The following is a 16,763-nucleotide window of genomic DNA, read 5'->3' on the forward strand; positions in this document are numbered from 1 at the left end:
GTTTCAGGCAGAGCTTCTTCCCCATCTGTCAGTGATGGGGTGCACTCCCTCCACCCGTACTCTGTAGGTGGAAAGTCACTCTGTCCCCATAAGACTTAAACCATAGTATTTTCTGCCTCCTTCACACGTTGTATTTGAGTGTCCAGGCTTTCTTCTTGTTTGTCACTGCTGGTCTTGGAGTCGCTGGTGCAATCTGGTTTCTTCTGTGGCAAGGTATTGATTTCATGAGTTTGGATCTGAATGCCGTGATTCCCCGAGAAGTCGTCTCTACAACAGGAAAAAGATTTTACTACAGCTGGGTAGCAAAGTTTTCTATGGCTTCTTCTACAGTTACTATGAGAAACTACCCAGTACTTTTTGCAGAAGACACAACTTAGGATCTCAGTTACTATTTCATCTGGTATTGGCTATTTCATCACTTGTTCCACCACACGGTCAGTGAAATGTAGATCATTCTTGCCAATTTTTCACCTGTCATATTCTCAGAAGTCCCACAGTAGCCCAGGCAATCTGCACCACAGTTGACCATCTTCACTAAGACATTTTTCAAAGCATCGTCTACACTTTCCGTGCCTTTATCCTACTGTGAACTGGCAAAAAAGCACTGCTTATGTGGTTTCACGAGGTCCTCCTCCTTTTTGAGAAAAATCTCCATTCAGCAGAGAACCAGAGCCCATCAGTGATTAGCAAGGAACATGAAGAGAAATGGGGATGAGGATTAGCAACGAGAGAGGACAAAAGGAGAACTCCCAAGTGTCAAATAGGGACATCTTGGATTAACTAGGCTGGGGAGCCTGTGAACAGGAACAGCCTTTGTGCATCTCAGTGTAGTAATAGAAACAGCGAGGAGGCCAGCCTGAAATAAGTCTGAAATACGAAGTTGTCATGACACAGCTGAGAAATCAGAGGGATGAAGGAAGAATTACGTGGTCGTGGTGGCAGATGCTCCACCAGACTCCCCACAGGTTAGCCAGAGAGAAAAAGACTGATTGCATAATTGATCTGAAACAAACATATTTGCATAATTAACCTTAATTTCCCCATGGGATTCATTTTCCACCCATTATTTGAACTGCCTTTCTCAGTTCCACAATGGCTGGGACAAAGTTTGCTTTTTTATTTCAAGAGCTCTGGTTCCTCCTTTTCTTGTGCCAGTATTTAATAGCTGAACCAGATAACCCAAAATCCAGGATCATTCATTTAAAACCAAAGAAGGTATTCAGAAATTGAAGCAGTGCAATAGTGATATGGCTGATCCAGTTGATAACTCTTCCATTCTTTTGTTTTTAAGTTTTCACATTTTCCTGATTCCTTCCCACTTACTATATTCTCTGCTTGGTGAGTCACATAAAGACAGCGGGAATGAAAAGCAGAACCAAAAAGACAGCTGTTAAAACAGAAAATAAACATGGTTAGTACCTGGCGTTATCTTAATTATTGCAGTTACTCCAACTGGGAGAAAAAGGCAAGACAGGGGCTCATCTTGCCCCCATGCCCAGAGGCAAGAGTTCTTCCATGTCGTCCCATTGCTTTGCTCTCTGGGGCAAACAAGACCCAGTCAGAGAGGACCTGGGCAACTAAAGAGCAACCACGGCCAAATAACCAGGGGCTACTGATGCCGCAGTTTTTGGCATAGTTTGCAATACTCCTCCTTCCCTCCCTTTATCTCGCTACGTTATTCCTCCTTATTATGATGTTCACTACAGTTGTCAGCAGACTCCAGCTGGAATCGAGAGCCCTTGTACAAAGTCTTGAGTATATGCATAGTAAAAGACAATTTCTATTTTAGCAGCTAATTGTTGAATGGAAGATGGGGACGGGGGAGAAGAAAATCTCTTCAGACTGATCTAAATGCATCAGTTTAGCTGTGAGAAGATATTTTATTTCCCCGTTCTTTTTTTACTCCTTTGAAAATATGAGAAACACATAATTTAAATATTTTTTCCTGTTTTTTCCAGTTATTCAGTTATCCAAGTTATTCACTGAATTCAAAGAAAGTCTCAGAGAAAGAATCTGAAATTGCTTCATTTAAAAACTAGGCCTTTGATTGATCTATTTTCTTTTACATCCCCTATGAGTCTTTTAAAACCTCTTTATAAAAAGCTTAAGTGCTTAAACAGTCTCTATTTACGCTTTCTTTACTGACTTTGCACCCAACACATGGGCATAGGTGTGTCTTGCAGTATATTTATTAGCTCTTAGGACAGAGATGGATCTCTCTGCTAGAACAGCAAATTGAAAGGCAAAGTAACTGCTCGGTGGGATGGGGTCAAATCTGAGTCCGATTAATAAAATGGCATACCTGTCACTGGCAGTATCACAGATGAGGAAAAGGATGGATGAGTTGAACCTATGAAGAGAGAGAAAGTCTTGATTTTGTATCGATTTGCTCTTCTGGCAAAGAGCATCAAAGCAGTGACAAGGATAGAGTCAGGCTGGGTCTGACAGCTCTCCCTCTGAGAGTCTAAGCAGACTTAATTCCCATGTTTGTTTCTTGGCCATCAATAGATGTTTCCAGCATGGATATCAACATATGTGCTGATCTGATATCTGTCAATGGTGAACGTGAAGTGAACTGTATCTTCCAGGGAATGGGATCTGGCCAAGATCTTTATTTCATGTGACATTGGGAAGGATGACTTTCAAGGTGCCAAGCTAGGATTTGGAAACATGGCTTCAAACGGGAACACTTTTTTCCCCAGAAATGTAGCCCAAAACTTCCCTGGTGCAAGAAATTAATTGAATTTCTCCCTTACCCTGAATAGGAAGCTCTGAACTTGAGCCAGTATCATATATGGGCAGGTTTTAAGAAGAGGTCTCATAAGAATGGTCTCTTGTTGAATCTCTTTGTGCTGGATGCTGGGGCGAGAACTGAGGAAAAGGAGGATATTCCTTATCCAGCCCCATTAAAAGCATCACATCATAACAAAGAGAAAGGCAACACTTTGGGGGAATAAATATTTGGTGTGCTAATTACAAAGATCTGAGCAAGACTCACACCCAAGCGTACTTTTGCAGGAAACTGGAATTATTTCTCTGTTGAATTAAAGGCCCAGATGGCCTGTTTCATCATCCAGTCTCATGTTTTTCATAATCCTAATTTTAAAATTTCAAATATTTGTAATCTCTGACTATTCAATAGGTTGTAACATTTTCTAGGACTGGTATGTTGAGGTGTTATTATTTCCATCATAGCAAGAAGTTCCTTCATCCTCATAGTACCAAGTAAAATTATCAATGGAAAAAAAATTACTGTCCTGAAGGAGGAGGAAAGACCAAACAACAAATTGTGACTACTGTACCTGGAACACTCTGAACTGGGCACCACAGGGAAACAGACGGATCTATGAAGAAGAGGAGAAAATCCCAGGTTAATGCTGAAATAGTGTGTCTGGTGAGTAAGGTGATTAATTCTTACAGCCAGAGCAGCAACGAGAGGCAACGACGGCCAAGTGTCACCTGAAAGATTCCTCTGAAGGCAAAAGGGCCCACCCAAACCATCCTGCTCTACCCCATGGCCTGGGATGGGTCACAAGGGCTGGAATTCATCTGACCTACCATTACATAGATGTGACCTCTGAGATAGTCATCTGAGCTCTGCTATAGTCACTGGGGAGAAACAAGCCTTTAAAGGGTGCAATTCATCTCATACTAAAATATACTTGTGAAATGGCGCAGCTAACATCAACACCCATTACCTTCTGATGGTCACGAAGGCAGTCAAACTTGAGATGTGGGGATCTATGCAGTAGACATCTACAGTTCTGCAGGATTAATTTCTCCTTAAAGGCCCAACTACTGGTGAAAAACATTTTTTTTCCACCCGCTGTTGGTAGGAAAAATCGTCTCGTGTTGACCTTGCACTGGCTCCCACCTCTATAAAATTCAGCCCACAGCACTCCCCTACCTCAGAGGAGGTTGGGAGGGTAATGAAAGCCTGAGGACTGTAGAGATGATGGACAGCTGGGTCCTTCCACCTACTATAGCTCTGCCTACCACCTATCAGTGCTTTCATAGACACTTGAGAAAGGGGCTCTGTTTCCTCTCTGCATATTGATCTTATGCATTGTAGAGTTAGGAGAGAAGCCATCAGAAAAGGTAGGTGATTTGGGTGGAGTAGAGGCCATGAAGATCTTATTTTTTTTTCATTAACACATCTGAAGGCAAAAAAGGAAGAAGTAGAGGTTCTGTAGCCTCACTTGAGAGCCCTGCTGGCTCCCTCAACAGTGAAACTCAAGATGCCAGACCACAGTGGTGCATGTCCTGCTCAATCTGAGTCCATAAAGACTGCAGTGCAATATTGGTGGGCTTCTTGCTGTCTCTTTGTTCCAAACTGCAACCTGAGTATTAAATTGAGAACTGAGCCACATTACTCAGGTTTAGCTATGGGCTAGCTAAATTCTGGATCCTAAAACCCTGAGCAATCATGGGGGATGCTTACATATACCTTTTGGAGTACCTTCCTGTGAAGTGACAATAGATGACCTATAGCTGCCAGGAGGAAGGAGAAAGAGAAAGGCTGATTCTACTATTTTCTTCCTAGTATATGACAGCGTGGCTTTATCTGCTCAGAAATTCCTGCAGTTTTGCAGTTATTATGAAAGGACACCCAAGACAAAGTAGGTGGAGCTATGTCCTCCCCAGACATGTCATCTCCATCAGTCAGAGATGACATCTTCATCAGTGTCAGAGCTCTGAGGTCGCTGATCTCTCCATCCCAAACCCCAGGCAAGATTGATGTGCTGAGCTAGCGGGTCTGGACCCTGCATGAACATGTCATGACACCAATGTGATGCCAAAACAACCATCTTACCCGGCTCAATCGCCTGTGGCGGCCACTCGTCACTGTAGCTGCTGTCATTGGTGCATTGCATGTCAAGGGGGGTCCAGATGATTTTGCCATTCACCTTCTTGCACGTGCGGGTGCCAAAGATGGGGGTTCGCTTATCGTAACCGCTCTGGCATTTGAAATGTAACACTTGCCCCACATAATACTGTTTGTTCAGGCTTAAAGAGGCATGTGGAATTGTCTTGGGAGGACCACAAAAATCTGCAGGATCACAAGGCAGCACACGGTTAAAGCAGATAGATTTTACCTACTGCTTATGCTCTTGAAACAGCATGATTTGTATTCTTACAAAATATAGACAAGCAGGATATACCAAGCCTTCCTAATTTTTTGCTAGGATGCAAAATATTCATTTACACCGTATCACTTGTTCAGCCAAGATATTATAGCAATTGTTTCTTTCTCTCTGTCTGTCAAAACAATTAAAAATTACTCATCGTTCTTATACTGCTTCCATGGAAATCGGTGGAAGAAGTAATGAATGAGCTCTTACTGACCTTTCTGGTCAAACTCTGAAAGGTTTTCTGGCTTCTGGGGTGCAGGGCTCTGTGCTGCTCTTTCTGGCTTCTGTGTAAAATCTAACTCCATTGTGGGAGCCATTAACAACAAAATTGTCTCATCTGTGGGAAAAGTTATATTTGCTTAATTACAGCAGGACGAATAGCAGAGGATAGCCAAAGCACTCAAACTTTTAAAGGCAGGATAGAAGTGTTGCAAGTTCTAATTTGCAAAGATAAGCACAAAAGATCATTTGTTAGAGCAATGCCCAGACGTGTCTTACACTGACTAACTCATAGGAAAAACGCCTCTACAGGTGTTGAAAAAGGATAATAATCACTTACCAATGCATTCAAACTCCTTGTAGACCCACGAAGCAACCTGCTGTATTCTTTGACACCGAATTCCTGGGTACTGGCCAACTCTTCTCGTGTAGCCCCTGTCACATTCATAATACAGTTTGGTCCCCACTGGATATATTTCAGCAGTAACATCAGCAAATTTGGTCCTTGGAAGAGCTGGGCATTTTTCTGCAAACAGAAAGCCTGAGAATCAGGACAGCCTGTGCATCTACTTTATTCACCAAGGACTTCCCACATTTTTCTGTCTTATCAATACCAGGTCATGCTCAGAGTTCAGTGAAGTAAGCCTAATTCTGCCCCCAGCCACAGGGATAAAATCACAGTTGAGGGAAGAAACTGGATGTTGGAAAGTGAACATGAGGGTAGCAAAGCTATGTTTATTTGATTGTCTTTAAGCCAAGGAAAGGCTCTGAGTGTCGGTGAAACTATTATTTATTTTAAGTGAACATTTTTTAATTTCATTTTAGAACAATCCCACCATCTAAAACCTTCTTCACATTGGAGTTAGTTATTGCCATTGATTTTATAAGTATAGATCTGCTCAGGATGCAGAAAAATCCCTTGGGAGTGTCATTTGAACCTTGTATTTGTCTACACTTTTTTAATTAGAATGGGCTGATTTGACTCCCTTGTGTTTCTTCTAGAGGAGAAAGGATGCTGGAGCAAGGATGTTCTGCAGCAGCTGGGAGTGGGGGGGGAGGCACCAGGCCCATCTGCCTGCTCCTGTGCCCCCCTGCCTGAACCCAGCAGATGGGCAACATTTTCTTAACGAAGAAAACATTTTCTTAATGAAGCTGTACACAATCATATTGTAGAGCTGGTGCCTGCACCAGAGTGTGCAGCCCTGAATCTATGGAGTGAGGCATAATACGCAAAACTAAGTCAGTAAAAGTTGCAATCATCTATAAGAAAACATTGGAAATGGGAGTAGACTCAGTTCTGTCTGAGCACACCAAAGAGCAGCTTACTGTGAAATAAGTTTGCAAACCTAAATATAACTTGTCCCAAAACAAGGACGTGAAGTGCTGTGTCATCAGCAAATCACATCTAAATATACTTCTCAATCAGTTGGAATGAATTAAGTTAAATCATTTCAGTGCACTTGAAAAGCCCACTGAAGCTGAGCTGGAGACCTAGAAGTTGATAAAAGCGCTACTTAATGATTATTTAAGGCCTAAAGGCTGAGAAATTCAAACACAAAACAGGCTGGTTGCATCAGGGCTGACATTCAGGATCTTTGGGTGCACGATCTGTGGCCCTTTATGCTTATGCATAATAGTAACAGCGATTATGAGTAAAATTTCTTAGTCATTGTGTCTTCACATTTTCTGCAGCCATAATTAACACAGCCTTAGCAACCAGCAAGAATGACTGTGAAAGGGCCTTGAATCCCCGATAGTTGTTCATCATTTGGCGTCTGCCCTTGACTCCCAAAGTGCCTTCTCCTTGAAACAAAGCCATGCCTTGCCAACAGCAACCCAATCAGCCACTCCCAGACCAAGTCCTGCAATGCCCTTTTCTTTCAGAGCCACCCATCATTTTCTCACTTTGATATTTTCTGCCCTTTTTACTTTTCATTATCTTCCCGCTTAGTAAAAGTCACAAAGTTTGAGGAAGACAACAATGAAAAGCATTGTGAGCAGCTTAACAGCTAAGCTGTATAAGGGATATTATAATCCCCTTGTATCTTTGTGTTATCAAAGGATTCGCCTTGTAAACTACATCAGACTGTGGCTTCGAGAGAAGCAACTGTACCCGAAATAGTTAACCACATGGTTTACCACAGACTGTCAGGGTGATTAAAATTAAAGAGTTATCAGATTAGAAGCAAGTCGAGATCACGTACTCTCACTTTCCCTGAAAGCTAAAAGCATGTTTCCCTCAAGACTTCAAAAGCCTCTTTGAAGCAGACTGAAGATCTGAATCTCAGCACGAGGCTCTCAAACCTACAACTCTTTAGTCTCTTCTTAAGAAAACCCACAGCATTTAGCCTACTCATCATAAAGGGCAACTGTTGTTTTAATCGATGATCAAATGAATTTAGGGTGGTTCTGAACTTGCACGCGTTAGATAAGGATTGTGCAGAAATAGTGCGTGGGGGGATGGCGAGCGATACCCATCAGTCTGGCGCTCTTGGATCAACTCATCCACATTGTAGCTGGATCTCATGCAACGCTCCCAGAATCCAGCCTTTTCATTTCATCCACATCACTCAAATTCTTGTCTTCTCACATCTAAATCACTGTAGTATCCACTTCTTTGGCTTTTACAACCACATTCCTGTCTCTGATCTAGAAAGCATTTGGAAAGATGAATTTCCTAGGTCTCATCGTTGCCTTCTGTTTGCTTCCCTCTGTTGACTTCTAACTGCTTCACTGTCACATCAAATATTTTACTTCCATTTTCAAGAACTTTCTCCTTATCAACTGTCATATCCTTTCAAAACATTGGCTTCTCTGCCCATGCTAGACCTCCTCACCAACATATCTGATATCAAAGTCATCAGTTTTTGGGTTTATTGTTGTACCAGTCCTCACACTGGGAGGAGCCTTGCAGGAATATGGACATTTCAGGTTGCCATTTTTCGTCTTCACTGTCTTTAAATATCTTACATATTTCAGAGGTGCTTTTCCTTGAGTAGTCTTCTACTCATCTTTCAAGACCAAATAGGCACCCAACATGCTGATCAGTATTACTTCTGTACCTTTTTGCCTTATATTTGGATCCTAAACTTCCTTGTGTTGGTCAGCTATTTGTTCCATGCCTAACACAAACGAGTCCTAATTATCAGCCAGGGCTGCGGGCATTGTGGCAGTAGATGTGATAACAATTCATGATAATGGCTACACACTCAGTGAACTCTGAGAATGGAAGCTATAGTTTGGCCCAGAAGTGCTCCCAGTGCTTTGACATTTAGCAGCATCACAGGTTCAAGTTAATTGCTGTATTTGAACTACCATCAGGGGAGAATAAGTATCCCCCAAAGCTGCAGAGGCCATAGGTGGTGGCATATAGGTGTGCAGGGGTGCTTCATGGCACTGGACCTCTTGGCATAATGTGGGATGTCTGTGCAAAAAGGAAGCAGAGCTGGTGAGGTCAGGATCAAATTGCCTACGCGGAATGACCTCTGGAGTGAATTACCCCTAGAACTTCATTCAGTCTTTGTGCCCCAGAAAACTGCATGGTTTGCCCCTAAAATATCAACATCCCTGCCATGTGGATGGTAACAGAGCCAAAGGATGGGAAGAAGCCAGGGAACTAGGGAATGGCAGTGTAGATTTACTCCTTGACTAGATTTCTGAATTTTTACATTTGTGGGGGGGGAGAATAACTTTGCTTTTTTTGCTGTTTTCCACGTTGTTGGTAATCAATCTGTCAATTCATTTGAGTTGATGAAAATATAAATCTTTTGAAAGGGCTGCACTCCTAGGTGTAACCTGCCTCGTAGCCTCTGGTGACCCATCTTTCTCCTAGATTCTGCATCCCTCCACAGCAGGTCCAGGGCTACACTCCTGCTAGTATTGGTTTAAAAGGCTGCCCTCACATCACCTTCAAATCTCTTGTGGTTTTGTTTGCCTCCTCGTTTTCCTTCCCTACATCCTCCAATTCTCCATCCCTGTGACAAGGTGCTGTGTGTCCCCATCTCCTCCTCTTTCCAGCCCAATCTCCTCTGTCCTCCCTTTCCTTCATTCACAAGCTTCATCAGCTCCCACTTACCATTCTCATCTCCTACACCCCAAAAGTGCCCCGTGACTCCATTTCTTTGCCCTTAGAGGTAATAATGATGTATTGAAATGGGCCAAACAGAGAGGTTGGTGTAATTGCTTTCATGGGATTTAGCACTGCTATCCGTTGCAGAACTGCTAGAACATGCAGCTCTCCTAAGGCAGCTGGGAATCTGTATTTCTCCCTATATTCATGGATTTTTGGTGCCTACAGCATTTCTGGAAATTCTGAAACTGGTTTCAAATATTTTCATATAGTGGATGGACACATGCCCTTGGAATTAGAAGGAGACCAGTGAATTCAGATGATAGACATCTGTGAAGCATAAACATTAAAAAGTAGTTATTGCATCTTCTGGTGAGCTCCCAAAATTAAGTTTGTTAAGTTTTCTGAGACCTGGAAGCCACTCCTTGCGATCTGAGCCACAAGATAGGTGGGATTCCTGCTATTCCTGCTTAAGCAACGGTGCCTGATGCCATTTGACGTGTCTTAGGGCATCTGGTACTTCCACATAAGCTGTCAGATATCACATAGGAGTTATTGGAGGCTGGTGCCAAGCAGAATACCCTGCCATGCCCTGTCTTTCGCAAGTTCATTGCCACGTGCTAAATAAAGCTTAACTGTCTTTGGTTACTCTCAGCATTTAGCACCATTATTTAGGCTCAGGGGAAAGAAACCCCCTAGCTAAATCACCATCAGTTTCTTCAATGCTTGGGTTTCTTCCCTGAGGTTTCCCATTCAAATACATGACCCAGCACAAAACTGCTCATAGTAGATGTGCTGCTAGAATTAGGATTTATGAAGCTCTCCTTCCTATTTCTCTTCCATGTCTGAGTTGTTAGAGCAGTGTTAGACAAGGCATCAGAACAACACCTTTTGTCCTGAAGTGAATGAGGAAAATTTCTTACAGGTATTTTTAGTATTAGGTAAACGCAGGCAATGAGTCATGCCACAATAACCTAAACTCAGAATTTCCTCTGTCATGTGGCTGTGTGTCACCAGCGCTGACATTATTCTGATCTCAAGTTAAAACGGCAAAGTGCAAAAGTAGGACAATTTTCCCCTAAATACAAAGGCAGTAAGACGGGATCGGTAGGAAACCAGCTGTTCTGAACATCTGGGTAGAAGCAGTGGAAGAAACCAGGCAGTTCACACACCTGCCCAGTTCAGAGATGAAGAGAGCCTTTCCCCAGAGATACCAAGAAATCAAACCATGCAAAAATGAAGACATTTTCCCTGATGTCCCTGAAAAGCTAATTCAGCCCTGGGGGTTTGTATGCTGTCTGAAGTTGTGCGCTTTCTAAATAGAGCAGGTCTCCTGAAGATGAAACTGATACGGGTGAAGAGAAGGAATTGATACCAGCAACTGGACTGAAAATGGTAATGAACTTTTTTCTAACTTCAAAACTCTTTTCCAAAGGGTCCGTTAACAAGCTAGCTACAGCTCTGCCTGCTTCTTTCCCCTCTGATTAATGTCATTTACTGTCTATGTAGATTTGTAAGCTGGCAACAGATCCCAGCTCTGGGGCTCGGGTGCAGACCTGAAGTTTATGGTAATTGGCCTGTGAGATTTTGGTTAGCTGTACTGTAGATTACACAGAGCTTATCTTACAAAGTTATCTTAGTAGTAATGAATCTGCGATTTAAGTGACAGAAATGCAATGCAGATGAAACCTCCAGGCACAAGATTTAACGCAAACAGCGACGGAGGAGAGATCAGCCTTATGGGGCGGGAGATGGGTTTTAATATCGCTAGCAGTGGAGAAGAGGCATGTCCTATTCTAAGGACTAGGCAGTTCAATGCCTGCTGAGTTTGCTGTACTGATACATGTTTCTGTTGGAAAGACAGTGTAAAATAAAATGGAATATGAACCAGCAGGAGCTGTCCATGAACTCTTTGCAGGACCGTAGGAAATCAGGTCTGGGAGTGAGGCACTTCTCTTATCTCTTGGCTTAATCAATGCTAACCAGCTGTGTGCCATTGACCTAGGCAGTGGAATCTAATGCAAAAATATTTCCATATACAGCAAGGCTAGAGTTGGTTTGACAGAGAACTAAGCTTTTTCATGCTAAGCATAATTTAGCCTCAGGAACCTGCCTTCTTAGCTCCTTCTGTAGGAAGTGGAGCTGGGCAGACCTCTCTAGAGGACAGCAGACTCCTAACTTAAGTTCCCCAGAGCAATGCTTACAGGTGCTTCTCTCTTTTTATCAGCTCCAGTGGTGGAAGAATGCTCTTACATGCTCACATCAGTAATTAGTGTGGTTTAGCGAATGCACTGATACCACTTTAAAGCTCACTTTGCTGTAAGTTCCCAGCAAAGCAGATTGCAGAGGTTGTCATGTCTTCCACTGACCCAGATGTTTCTTGACTGGACATCTGTCTGTCCTCTTCCTAAACACAACTATCCCCATTAAGCACTGATTTACTCCTATTTTAAGGCACAGACTGCGTGCCACCCAGCCAACAAAAAGCAGACATTTCAATTCCCTGTGTAGTCACTAGAAAGAGAATCAGAGGACATGACTCATTGCACCGTTATCTGCAATCTGGTGGATTAACTGTGTCCTGAAAGGGATACTTTCTCTCCCCTGGCTATACACGGGGTCCACAAGTCCAGCTCGGTGGAAATGGTGATGCTGCAGATGGCTGAAGTTAAGTGAGATGAAACTCACACCCGCCTGGGCAGAGAGGCTGGGCTGGGGACTTCGACTGAAAATGTGGAATTGGAAGACGGAGAATTAGAAAAGAGATAGAGTGTTTCCTAAGGCAGGGAGAGGGAGGAAAACTAGCCCAAACGCAGCGCACTGCGTAGAAAATGTACGAAGTGGGGAATGGAGGACATTTGTTTTTCTTATTCTGTTGTTTCTGGGTGTTTATAACCTTCTTGGTTCTGTGGTAAAGCCACAAAGCTCAAACTCTTTAAAGGCAACCACTGCACATGGTATGGTAGCAGAACACGTCTGGTTTTGAGAATATCATACGTGAAAGCCTTGTTTTGGTGTGTGACATTTGGGTTTTGAATAGGTTTGGCTACATTTTTGCTTAAATCTGTGACTTCAGTAACACCCGCCTCTTCAGTATTTCCATCTAAAGGGAAAAACACGATACTGAGAAAGAAAATTGGCTTTTTAAACAGCAGCAGAAATTCAGATCCTTTCCTTTGGCTATAGCTTTCTCAGCCTTGCCTTTTGTTGGGTTGGAAGGGCAGTAGAGAATATCCTCCCTGAAAATAATTGAACTGGAGAATAAGCATGTGTCCCAGCCTTGGGTAACAGTGAAAAAAAGTCTGGTGGGACTCTTCTGATTTCAAATATGGCTTTAGGACCCATCTCATTTGACTTGTGGCCTTAGCATGGTCATTGAGCTTTTTGCTGGAGCTCTCAAGAATGAGATGGAAATTATTTGTTAGTGTTGGTGATTTTTCTGCCCTTGTAATGCATGAAACATTTTTCCAAATAAAGAGGGCTGTATATTCTTTGTCTGGGTGATTCCCCTTTAGAAAGGGAGAACATGAAGAAAAAGCAGAGATGACAGTGCTGCTACCCTGGCAGGGCTGAGGAACAGGGATTCAAATGAAGAAAGTCAGGGAAGGACTTGGGAAATGTGAGTTTTGGAGAATCATTGGAGGAGATGGAGCAAGGACTCAGTAAGCCAAGGTTGTTCTAAGATTCAGAAGCGGGGTCAGGAGATGGAAACCATGGGTAGAAAGCATCCAAAAGCTGGGTTCTGAAGGTACAATTAATGCAACACCAAAACCAGCAGAGACAAAGCTGAACATCGAGGAAGAAAGCAGGTAGACCAAAATTGCAACACTATGAAGGCAATAAGTAGCAGCTTTCTAGCTGCCTCTAAATAATGGAGTTTTTGCTGTGACAAAAAGGAAGGACATAACATCTCATATCTGATGAGGTGGGGAGAAGATTTCTCCGTCTGACAGCAGAAACAGATACGGCAGGATCTCTGTCCGTAACATCTGCTTTTCCTCAGCGGGATCACAATTTTAACAATTTTTCTCTTTTATTTATTGTAGCTGTGTGTTGGGCACTTTGCTGCTGGGGGACACTGCAGCTGCAAGGTTTTGAGAAGTATTTGCTCTCTGGTTGACCTTCCAAGAAACACTTGTATATGTTTGACAACTTTAATTTATTCCTCATTGCATTTCAAATCCATGGGAGCAAGCACTAATATGCAAGTATAATGGGAAAGAAATTCCTCTCATTTAAATGACTGAGTTCTGGTACCCATCTTGTGTGAATGAAATTCAGCTGAATGAAATTCTTTCTTTTGTGAGTTTTAATCCTTTCCAGGTTTAACTTGCAAATCTATTCAGTGTATTCCTGTAAGACGAATAGCAAGATGGAAAGGTCGTAGGAGCACAGACCAGCTTTTATCTTGTATTTGACCCTCACCTAGCATACTTCAAGACTCATCCATGCCTGCAGCTTCTAGGCACTACTGCTGTGCAGAGTAAATGAGATAAATGACATACTCTTCATGATAAAATCAGCATTTCTCTTATCGTTTTTAGCGCTAAGGTGTAGTTTAATTTTTACTAAATGAATGATCATCCCATGTCTTGGTTTCCCCAGATATGTATCAGAGGACTTTGCCCTCTCAAAGCACTTTGAGATCTATCAGTGAAACTGTTCCGTAAAAAAAGGCTTTTTATTTTCTTTTTCCCCTAATTTTATTTATACCTGATAGTGCATTTTGCCAGAAACCCTCTTGCAAACAACTTCTATGGCAGGATCTATTTACAAAGCTGAACTTGCAGGGCTGGCACGAGCTGAAAAGACTAAGGCAAAATAGCATCGTACGACATGAGACATAGGTGATTTTTCACCAGTTTGACCTAGCCTCTTTCCCTTTTCTTTGCTTATGTCTGTTCCCAGGTCTCCTTGTTGATCCTCCTAAGGAATTAAAAACAATAGGTCTTACAGCCACAATACTTCAGGCATCTCTACAATAAAACACCCTAATTTGGTAAAAGGTGGTGTTTCTACCTTAGCGTATTATTTGCAGTGAGAACTTTAAAAAAAAAAAAAATATAAATGTTATGTTTAAAAATTGGCAGAGACATTGAAAATAAATACAGGAAGCCGAGGAAAGAAGAGCTTAGTGATACAGTGAAGAATGCAATGCTATGCATTTATTCATTCAACAGAGAATTAAATCACATCAAATAGCATAAAATGCAACTGCTCTAACACCCCTCACTTTTTTCCAAAAAACAGAAAGATTTCTGATAAACGAGACTTGCCAGCAAGATACCTCACAATGTGTCCCAGGCACAGTAATTCAGAAAGCGTGATATAGGGGACCTGACTCATCCCAGAACCAATCCTATTTACATATCTCTGGCTGAACGTCTCACAGCGATGCTCTTGCACGCAGCACTTAAACGCTTGCTGTGGGCACCAGCACTTCATTTGGCAATGAAAGTGCCCCGTGAAAGCAAAGCTACAGTGTTTACTGGCAAAACACTTTAACAAGAATAAAATCACCTGAGGGTTAAATATTTGTGAAGGTACTTCCTGCATTAATGAGTTTGATTATGAGCAACACAATTTTCCCGTGAGGTGCCCTGCCCCCGGTAAAATTCACAGCCCTGCTAGAGATGACCCATTAGCAGTTACAGCACCATTGTATCTGGGAACCTGCCTTAGGCTGCATCTGCTCATACCTCTCAACCTGGACGCCATCAGCAGATACAGAAGGAAATATCACATTTATGGAGCACTGAGAATGTAAGATTATTTTTTTTTTCCCCTCTCAACAAAGCATTTTAAATTCAAATCCGCTAATATATCACCAGACCATTTCTCAATGCACACACTTGTCACAATAAATAAGCCACATATAAACAGTATCACAATTTATAAAAATGTAAAATTATGACAAATGAATTAGCTGCCTCTGTTCATAGCTTATAGGCATTACTGGTTGGGAAGCGTGGCTGAAAGACTACTTGGTATCTATAGTACCCATAGCAAACTTGGATGGCACCTTTTAACTAATAGCCTTGCTATCGGTTTTACCTACAGAGGTACTGACATTTCAGTGTCTATTTTTATATTTCCTAAAGTTACATGCAAAATGGAAAAAAAAAAAAAAACAACAAATTCAAAGAGCCACCTAAGGTGCACAAGGCTGCTTTGATCTGCCCACTGTGCCAGTGATGGGTTGGAGGATACATACATTACTCAGACAAAAAAATATCCTGTAGTGCTCTGGATTGTCTGCAGTTGATGGTTTGTGGGCACAAACCCCATTTTTCTCATTTCCTTAGAATCATAAATTCCTTAAGATCTTAACATCTTTCCTTACCTGAAAGCAGTCAGGATGTTGCGAACATCCTCCAGCAGCCACCACAAAAAAGCAAATCATATTTTCCCTCCCCAAAACGCAGAAATAGTCTTTTACCTGGCTTGTTTGCCTTGATGGATACAAACAAGAGCCACATCAAAAGGCACTTGAGCTCCATGGGACTTGTTCACATCTTTTCTCCGCAACACTGAGGATGGTGAAGTTTCTCAGAAGCGATGGGCTGGTGCCGACCAAGCCAAAGAGCCATCTACCGCCTGGTTAGACTGGTGGGGAGCATCACCCTGTGTGCACGGCAAGGACTTTACTCTTTGGTCAGCAAATCATCGTTTCGCTGGCTGGCTCCGCGAGAGAGAATAACGTCTGCTCTCTGTTCAGGTATTAGTAGCTTTTATCCAGGAAATCAAACTTAATGCTCAGTGTGGTGGAGCGTGCCGTCGTGTGTAGGAAGTGGTTTGACACATCAGAGCTACTGACTCCAGAGCTGTTCCACTGCAGCTGAGGTCAGTACAAGGGGGCAAGATTTTGATGGGTTTGTGCAGCCACTCGACCCCAGATCTGTGGCTGAACAAGCCTTTGAGAAGGACCATCGCAGCAGAATAGCTGTCTGGTGTATGACAGTGGACCTCAGACACCACCTGTGGTCTCTGCCTACAAAGAAAAGGTCCCATGGGGTATCGTTTTGGCTTTTTGGAGGTCATCTGCTAATGATGATAAAGTCCCCCTCCATTCGTTTTTTGATGTATGCATGTTTGCAGTTTCTCTGAGTGACAGCTGAGATTCTGAAGGATGGACAGTTTGGCCAAAAAAAAAACTCTATGAGGATAAGGCTGACAGGTTTGGAAAGGGTTTCTCTTGCTCCTAGATTGCCTGGGTTTGCCATGCTTCAGTGGAATTTCTTCTTTTCAGTGGAAAACTGGAAATGATCAAGGAAATATCACACTTTATGTAGTTTTTCGACAGCCATTTCCTCAGAAATTATTATCTGTTAGTACCCAGAGAA

The 16,763-nt window shown here is 42.5% G+C and overlaps 1 protein-coding gene across 1 annotated transcript; it reads right to left on the reverse strand.

The window, feature by feature from the left end:
* Positions 1-1,200: 1,200 nt before the first annotated feature.
* LOC309678469 (interleukin-2 receptor subunit alpha-like) lies at positions 1,201-15,923 on the reverse strand (the record flags this gene model as incomplete). Its single annotated transcript, XM_082491510.1, has 7 exons — positions 15,860-15,923; positions 5,692-5,877; positions 5,347-5,469; positions 4,814-5,050; positions 3,303-3,344; positions 2,303-2,350; positions 1,201-1,334 (listed from the first exon to the last, which is right to left on the reverse strand). Exons 1-7 carry the CDS (start codon positions 15,918-15,920, stop codon positions 1,201-1,203), a joined length of 831 nt encoding a protein of 276 aa, XP_082347636.1. The 5' UTR covers positions 15,921-15,923.
* Positions 15,924-16,763: the final 840 nt, after the last annotated feature.

The sequence above is a fragment of the Vanellus vanellus genome (assembly GCF_965231255.1).
Source record: "Vanellus vanellus genome assembly, chromosome: 1".
NCBI classification, from domain to species: domain Eukaryota; kingdom Metazoa; phylum Chordata; class Aves; order Charadriiformes; family Charadriidae; genus Vanellus; species Vanellus vanellus.